The 9,118-nt window shown below is 39.2% G+C and overlaps 1 protein-coding gene across 7 annotated transcripts in view; it reads right to left on the reverse strand.

The window, feature by feature from the left end:
* Positions 1 to 9,118, reverse strand: part of PDE4DIP (phosphodiesterase 4D interacting protein) — a 239,510-nt gene that overhangs the window by 68,401 nt on the left and 161,991 nt on the right. For all 7 annotated transcript variants that reach the window (XR_824629.1, XR_824628.1, XM_010832825.1 and 4 more), the window contains 2 exons: positions 924 to 1,055; positions 169 to 288 (listed from right to left, as the gene is read on the reverse strand). Coding sequence is in view for 5 of the 7 variants with exons in the window: in XM_010832825.1 (XP_010831127.1) it covers positions 169 to 288; positions 924 to 1,055 (252 nt within the window). In the remaining 2 variants the exon portion in view is untranslated. The remainder of the gene's footprint in view (positions 1 to 168; positions 289 to 923; positions 1,056 to 9,118) is intronic.

Here is a 9,118-nt window from a genome sequence, read left to right on the forward strand (position 1 = left end):
ATACAGATTTTAGTAGCAGGACTATTCCAAAATACCAATCTAGATGACACGACAATTCCTCTAAGATCTGTTAGGCTGAAAATATCCATTTCTACAAATTATAGGATACTTGTCTACTTTGATGGGAAAAACATTTCCTCATAGGTCCATGATTGCCAAACATTTTACCTCACTTTCCCTGCTTTTCAGAGTTTCCTTGAGGTTTTGAATTGTATCATCTTGCTTCTGAGATGACTCCTGAGCAGACTTCAGTTCATAGCTCATTTCATTCAGTTTTTCTTGAAGCATCTGAATTCAGTAAAGAAAAACAGTTTGGTAGGTCAATGATTTCTTTTACTCTCAAATGCGACCATGAAATCTGTCCTCAAATCTAGGTTTAAAGGATTTCTTTAGGGGATGTTACGTTGCTATTTTCCCCCACACAGTGTAACCATTAAAGTCTTAAGTCAATCAGCAAAGTAGCAGGAGACATGAAATACTTCCTTCAATACTCAATTGCTTCAACTCTCATGAGCTGTGCTTTCTGTATGACAGCAGCCATACTGGGGGTACTTGTCCACATGAGTCACTGTGGAGCCTTTATACAAAGACCAAGGAGCTTTTGCTGTCTACTACATGACAGGACACAAGGGTAGAACAAGCAAGGAGTGCTGCGTCCCAAACTGTGGGAATCTTCTTCTAAGCAGATGTTAAAGCCCATGGGCTGTATAAAGGTCAAACGTTAAATCAAAAGCATAAACTTCTTGTCTCAGTACCTTATACAGTTAAAAACCATAGTCAAGTTTTAATTTCAGACCTAAAAGACAGCAGAAATTCTGATCTGTGCAGAACAGACTAAAACACTTGAGACCGGAAGGAAAGAGCTACACTTCTAAGGACATAAAGAAACCCTGTGATCCCCAAGGGCATGGTTTTGATCATACCTTGTTGGTGGTCTCTGTTTGCTGGATTTTTTCCTGGAGTTCTGCCAGATGGGAATCAGATACAGACTGCTGAGTTGTACCGGTCTCATTTGAATTCAACTTCTGTTGTTTGAGTAAGTCTTCAGTCATGGGCTAGGAAGAAGCACAAGACAAGTTAAGTGTATCCGACAATAAATTTTATCTTCAAATGTTTTTGGCCTCTTTTGCCAGAGACTTAGAAAATTACAGCTGCTGAATGGATCATCAGTATGAATTGATGAAGACAAGGAAAAGTTCTGTTCCTTATTAAGACTTATCAAGTCACTTACTCCCAAGCTACCATTCATACCTTTCTGTACGAACCTATACAAACACTACTCAAAGCAAGTAATTCAGAAATTAAAAAGGGAGGATTTTAAAAAACACTCATGATGGCCAAATATTTGCTATATTCTATTTTCAATCAGGGAATTCAAAATATCAAATTTCTACCATTCCTAGGGGAGAAAACGTTATAATTCAACTACCCTCCTTATAGTATGCCTATTTCACATTATTAGAAAAATGAGTAGATTTCAAATATGAAGCATACATTAGATAATAGTATTTAATCAATACTAAATTTCCTAACTTTGGTAACTGAATTGTTGTTATGCTATCTTTAGGAATTACATGCTTATTGAGCATAAAGATATATCTGCAATTAATTCTCAAATAATTCAGAAATAAAAAATGTGTCTACAGATAGTTGGAGTGATAAAGCAATTGTAGCAACATATTAGCAACTGGTAAATCTGAGTAAATCTTAGCAACTGGTGAACTTGGAAGTTCTTTGTACTTCTCTTAAGACTTCTCTAAGTTTGAAATTATTTCAAAGTAAAAAATAAAAATTAAAACTTCAAATCCATAAGGTCTGGGAAGGACGTATGTTTTATAGAAATATTAGTTCATCAAAAAGACTTTGGAGTAAAAAACATCTATTTATATTTGGGACAATCAATCAGACTAACATAACTCATTGAACTTGACCTAATATTCATTATGAGCTGCTGCTACTGCTGCTGCTAAGTTGCTTCAGTCGTGTCCGACTCTGTGCGTCCCAATGGACGGCAGCCCACCAGGCTCCCCTGTCCCTCGGATTCTCCAGGCAAGAACACTGGAGTGGGTTGCCATTTCCTTCCCCAATGCATGAAAGTGAAAAGTGACAGTGAAGTCACTCAGTCATATCCGACTCTTTGTGACCCCATGGACTGCAGCCTACCAGGCTCCTCCGTCGATGGGATTTTCCAGGCAAGGGTACTGGAGTGGGGTGCCATTGCCTTCTCCATTATGAGCTAAGATACAGAATTAAAACTTTAGCAATTCATTGTGGCATTAAATTCCACCTTTTCTCTCCCTGCTTCCTCCCCTCTTCTCTCCCACTCCCAATTAGGGAAAATACAAATCCATTAGGAAGAGAAAAAAGGCAACTGCTCTTCATTTTTTCTTTACCTCACATGTTCAAGTTCTGACTACCACCTTCCAGGCTGTGGGGTTACAGCTGACCTTAAACCACTTCCTGATAGCAATTGACTGGAAGTATAGGCCTCCCTCCTGGCTCAGATGGTAAAGAATCTGCCTGCAATGAGGGAGACCTGGGTTCAATCCCTGGGTTGGGAAGGCAACGGCTACCCACTCCAGTATTCTGGCCTGGAGAATTTCAAGGACAGAGGAGCCTGGCAGGCTACAGTCCATGGGGTCGCACAGTCAGACACAACTGAGTGCCTTTCAGTTTCTTTCTTAATAAAGATTTCAGAAGAAAAATCTTTTCTATTCTCCCAGCGCTGTTCATCATTTTAAAAAATATCTACGAAGTACCCTAATATGCAAAGCACTATGGGAGGGGGAGTGGGGAGCCACAGAATAAAAGAACAAGGAAACACACAAAATAAAAGATAGTGACAAGGAAACAGGTAAGCAGGACAAAGTCATTAAGTTACTCTAAATTGGCTGATCAGTGGGAGGTCTCTTTCAGACAGCATTTAAATGAAGATCTACCTGATAAGGAACCAGCAATGCAAAGATCTAGGCAGAGCAACAACTCATGGAAAAGACCTAGGGTAGATACAACCCTGGGAAAGAAAAATGCCTTTGTGGATGGAGAAGTACTTTTCAACAGAAATATAATGTGAGCTACATGTGTAATTTAAAATTTTCTAGTTATCTTCATTGACTAAAGTAAAACATAAATAAACTTAATTTTAATAAAACATTTTGCCACTCAGTCGTGTCTGACTCTTCAGGCCAGAATACTGGCGTGGGTAGCCTTTCCCTTATCCAGGGGATCTTCCCAAGCCAGGGATCGAAATCCAGGTCTCCCACATGGCAAGTGGATTCTTTACAAGCTAAGCCACAGTTCAGTGCAGTTCAGTCGCTCAGTCGTGCCCGACTCTTTGTGACCCCATGGACTGCAGCATGCTAGGCCTCCCTGTCCATCACCAACTCCCAGAGTTTACTCAAACTCATGTCCATTGAGTCAGTGATGCCGTCCAACCATCTCATCCTCTGTCGTCCCCTTCTCCTCTCGCCTTCAATCTTTCCCAGCATCAGGATCTTTTCAAATGAGTCAGATCTTGACATCAGGTGGCCAAAGTACTGGAGTTTCAGCTTCAGCATCAGTCCTTCCAATGAATATTCAGGAGTGATTTCCTTTAGAATGGACTGGTTGAATCTCCTTGCAGTCCAAGGGACTCTCAAGAGTCTTCTCCAACACCACAGTTCAAAAGCATCAATTCTTTGGCGCTCAGCTTTCTTTATAGTCCAGCTCTCACATCCATACATGACTATTGGAAAAACCATAGCTTTGACTAGATGGACCTTTGGCTGGCAAGGTAATGTCTCTGCTTTTGAATATGCTGTCTAGGTTCGTCATAGCTTTTCTTCCAAGGAGCAAGCATCTTTTAATTTCATGGCTGCAGTCGCCATCTGCAGTGATTTTAGAACTCAAAAAAATAAAGTTTGTCACTGTTTCCACTGTTTCCCCATCTATTTGCCATGAAGTGATGGGACGAGATACCATGACCTTAGTTTTCTGAATGTTGAGTTTTAAGCCAACTTTTTCACTCTCCTCTTTCACTTTCATCAAGAGGCTCTTTAGGTCTTGATGAGCCACAAGAGAAGCCCAAGAATACTGGAGTGAGCTATCTGGAGTATAGCCTATCCCTTCTCCAGGGGATCTTCCTAATCCAGGAATCGAACTGGGGTCTCCTGCATTGCAGACGGATTCTTTACCAACTGAGTTATCAGGGAAACCTTTCAATGAAACATTTTGACCAAATATATTTAAAATATTGTCACAAGTATGCATGCAATATGAAAATTAACAAGATACTAATTCTTTACATTGTTCCTTTAAAATTAAAGGTATACTGTACACTCATAGCATATCTCAATTTGGACTAGCCACATTTCATGCAGTCAACAGCCACACAAGGCTAACGGTTGCCTTGCTGGAGCACACAGGGCCAGAGCACGATGGGCAAAGTGGGTGCTGACACATGATGAAGTGGGAAGGCAGGCAGGGGTCAGATCAGATGTAGCTTCTGTGCACCACAGGTAATGAAGCTGTATTTCATTCTCATTGACATGGGAATGGACTGCAGTGTTTTTAACAGAAAAGTAATCAATTATATTTACATTTTTAAAAGATCACTCTAGTTGCTATGTGATAACTGAACTGTTGGAGAGCATCAGGAAAAATGAGAAGACCAGCTAGGAGGCTGCTGCATGGGAATGAAAATACTGCTTTGGATTATAGTGGTAATAAAGGAGGGAAAGAGAAATGGATAGATTCGGACATGTTTTGAAAGTAGAGGCAACAGGCCTGGATAGTGGGAGAGGGAGAAAGAGACAAGTAGCAAGGATAAGGACTCCTAGAAAAAATTGAGATATTTGTTGTTGTGGGTATAATGGGGAGCCTTGCCCTGAAGCAATGTGAATTATGTCACACCACAGGAGAGGCAACTCTTTTCATAGATATTTACAACAGTTCTACTGATAAATAACTTTATCACTTAATGATAAAACCTTCTCTACAAAACTTGGCTTCTTACTTCCTCGGTGTAAAACAACTTTTCAACAACATCTATTTTAAAGTATTTTCCAAATTTAAACTGTAACAAGCAGAATTAAGTAAAATAGCTTCAAGTTTTAAATGCCAGGGAAGGTAGCCATATTTAGTCACTTCAAACCAAAGAATCTTAGACCAGTGAAGGACACTTTATAAACTAACCATCTGATCCACTCTCAACTCACGTGTGAGAAAATGGAGACTTATAACAGGTAAATAAATTGTCCAAAGTTACACTGGAAATAGAATCCAATTAAACTGAATGCACTTAAAGCGGTAACTTCTCTCTCATATTTATAAAATCGACTGCCTACCATAATGCCTGGAATATTAAGTAAGTAAGTGTTTTTCACTCAGTCGTGCCCAACTCTTTGCGACCCCATGGACTGCAGCCCACCAGGCTCCTCTGTCCATGATACTTCCCAGGCAAGGATACTGGAGTGGGTTGCCATTTCCTTCTCCAGGGGATCTTCCCAACCCAGGGATCAAACCCAGGTCTCCCGCATTGCAGGTAGATTCTTTACCAGCTGAGCCACAAGGGAAGCCGCCTGGAATATTACTCAAACCAAAAATTTTTGCTTACAGTGAACAACAGAAACAAAAGCAAATAAGCAACAGGTCTGTCTTCTAATTTCCAGCCCAATGTTATAATCCCTCAGTGGCGCTCTTAGAAAAAAGACTGGCTAGATAGAAAGGGAGATGTTTAATTTAAATATTTCAACATCAACTTTAAATCTGAAGAATGCCACAGAAAAGCACATAATGAGTCTGGACCTCATCTGAACCCATCTTGGCATGCGTATTCATAGGAAACCTCTCCTTCTAGGAATGTCATGTATGGACCAAAAGGCTGGAAGACGCTTGTGTCTTCTTTATTCTTAGTACTTTGTTACTTTAAATCTCAAGAAAAAAAAAAAAGTCCTTGCAGGTAAGTCTGCCAAAAGAGTGCTTAGCAAAGGCCCACTGAGTAAACAGCTGACAATTAATTCTTGTGAGTATCAAGTACATAAACCAATCACTCCTATGAAGATTTTGTAGAGCATGACATCAGTAATACTTGATCTGGTTGAATGCCTGTTAATCTCCAGGGTATCAGTTACTAAAATCATGTTGTAATCATAATTTTCAGTTGCTTTTGACTCAGGACAAATCGGAGAAGGCAATGGCACCCCACTCCAGTACTTTTGCCTGGAAAACCCCATGTATGGAGGGGCCTGGTAGGCTGCAGTCCATGGGGTCGCTAGGAGTTGGACACGACTGAGCGACTTCACTTTCACTTTTCACTTTCATGCTTTGGAGAAGGAAATGGCAACCCACTCCAGTGTTCTTGCCTGGAGAATCCGAGGGACGGGGGAACCTGGTGGGCTGCCGTCTATGGGGTCACACAGAGTCGGACACGACTGAAGTGACTTAGCAGCAGCAGCAGCAGGACAAATGCTTTTCAGCAACAGAAAAGAGAATTCCTTCCAAGTCTAATGGTGCATAATATAAGACCTTTAGGCTAAAAGGCGGTTATTTTGATCTGGATTAACATTTTTCTTGACACTTTCCTAGTCATAACAGCAAGTCATAGAGCTCAAACTGCTATAATTTTCTATCCTATTGTTAGTAATAGAAGATACAGCAGCATCTAATGCTTACGTCTTGCAAAGGGCCTGATCTGGGTTATGTAGCTAAGCTATGAGAGGGATAAATTCATCACAGTCATACAAGAGCAGGTTTTGGCATTGCAAGGTTTGAAGCAAAGATCTCTCACTCTTTGAATTTAGATAGAAAAGGAATCTGCACATGAGCCAAAACTGAAATAATGTTCACTAAGGGACACGGCCCTCCTATCATAGCTTTTCTAGTTCTGGGCCAGACCATAAAGAAGGAAATAACAAGATAGAAGAAGGCTTCAAAAAGAAAAACCTTGGGTCTTCAGACATAAATTCTGTAGGAGGCAATAAATCAGTTTGCACAATATGAGAAAATTAGTAAGCAGAACTACATTGTTGCTCGTTAGCTTTAAAATAAGAAAGAAAGAAAAAGGAGAAAGGCAACCAGGAGGAATTCTGATGGTGACATTTAACAGTAACCAGATTAAACAAAGGAATCAAAACGCCCTTACAGAACAATCTCCCTCTTTAGGAGAGAAGAGCTTTTCTTCATATTTCGAGTACAATTTAACTAAAGGAAAATAATTTGCACTTACTTCTATTCTATATACACTTGTTCAGAGAAAGACAAAAATCTGTCTGCCTTTGTCCCACTTAGCTCTGCTTTCGCCATAAAGCACACTAGGTCTTAAAACGCTTATAAAAGTCAACCAGACTTAGACAGTAGATCTGGAATCCAAAATACACATTTTATCTACAAACACTTTAAGTCTAATTAATCTATTTCCCTCCACATTCTTAATTACTGGAGAAAATAGCTTAGCAATCAAATGCCATAATTCTTCAAGCTGAATGTTTTCTCTCTTCTATGTTTTAATATTCAACAAACAGTAAAGATGGTAAAGCCTGATGACAGCAGAAGTCTTATACTGCTGTATTAAAGGGCTATTTTTTTTTCTAATGTCTACATTTAGTGAAGTAAAGGGATTTGACCTAAAGGTACAATTACCATATTTTAACTGTGCTCATTAGGATGCCAAATTTCTTCACAGTATCTATCCCTAAAGAATCTGCCTGACATCCTCAGGTTATAGAATGAAAGCCCTGCACTTAAAATAAGTAGTTATTTAATTCAATGCCATCAGGCAGTGTGATTTAATACACAGAATAAAAAGGTCTTGGATGAGAATGGCTAGGAACCTTTGACACCACCGGAGCTAAGTCATTTAACCATGAGCTTTCCATATCTCTAAACTGAGAGACTGCATGAGATGATCTTTAGAATCCTTCTCAATTCCAAAATTTGTTGAGCCTAGGCACCAAGAGAGTATTTTAAATTTAATATGGAGGAAAAAACTCTTGCTTTACTGCAGTTTTCTAAGTCTTCACCTTTCTTCAATATTGGCCATATTCGAAGGGGGCTATATTTCTACAATATTGGTCATATTTCCCATCCACTCTGTCCAACTACTTTTAGATCCTAATACGGAAACACTACGATGAATCTGTGACATCTATGTTAGCTCACAGAAATACTGTACTGGAAAGCTCAAATTTAGCTGTGAAACTCAATGAAAGAAAAGGAAGTGAAAGGAAAGTACACAAGTGTTGGGCATCGTAAACATTTTACATAAATGAAAACACAGTTTAAACTTTTGGATATTCATACTTTTCCCTAACAATGCTGTTTCTGACAAGTTAGTGCAAATTCAAAAATATTTCCCCCATATTCTTATTGTGATGCAAATTTTATACATAATAGAACTGTTTTTCAAAGCTATCAAGTGACAATCAACAATTTCATTTAGAAGCTCTAAGATTCTGGGATGATGTTGACTGGTTAGCAAGCTTTCCAAAAACACCTTCTAGACTGTCCACCTCTGTAAGGGTATCACTAAAGAATCTGTATCAAGTAGAACATGCCAGATGTTTCACAACGTTAACTGAAACTAACGCTGCTGTATAAACAAGACAGCATCTGTCAGGTAGGTCCCTGTACACAACTGAATTTAAAAGGCTGCATGAACAGCTCAGAGTAAGATCAACTGCCATCTTCCAGTCATTACGAAATTCATGAGTAAAACAGACAAAACTCTATCACCCAATAATGGATGAAGTCCTGCTCAACACCAAATATCTTTACATAGAGCTCATTACACAAACTGGCTGTAGACACTTTTTGCCTTAACATTTTAAATTTTGAATTCCCAAGTCTCTTTTATGAAAAAGTCATCAGTAGTCCTCAAATGACCTCTTAATTTATTATAAATGTTGTCCACATATTACAATATTTTGGTGGATTAATAGGTTCTCCCCAAACCTTTACCCTATGCTCTAATCAGTTCAAGGCACAAGTGGGGATGAAAGGCTTAATGCTTTAGGGAGGACTAACTTGAGAACTAACTCCCTCACAGGAGAAAATATTCATAAATCTAAAAGTGAAAACAAAACAGACAAAAGTAGAAAGGCAGTAGGACAAGTGAGAGGAAAGAGTTCTAGTGCCAGAAAGA

Source organism: Bison bison, unplaced genomic scaffold (genome assembly GCF_000754665.1).
Source record: "Bison bison bison isolate TAMUID 2011002044 unplaced genomic scaffold, Bison_UMD1.0 scf7180017862278, whole genome shotgun sequence".
In the NCBI taxonomy this organism is placed as follows: Eukaryota; Metazoa; Chordata; class Mammalia; order Artiodactyla; family Bovidae; genus Bison; species Bison bison.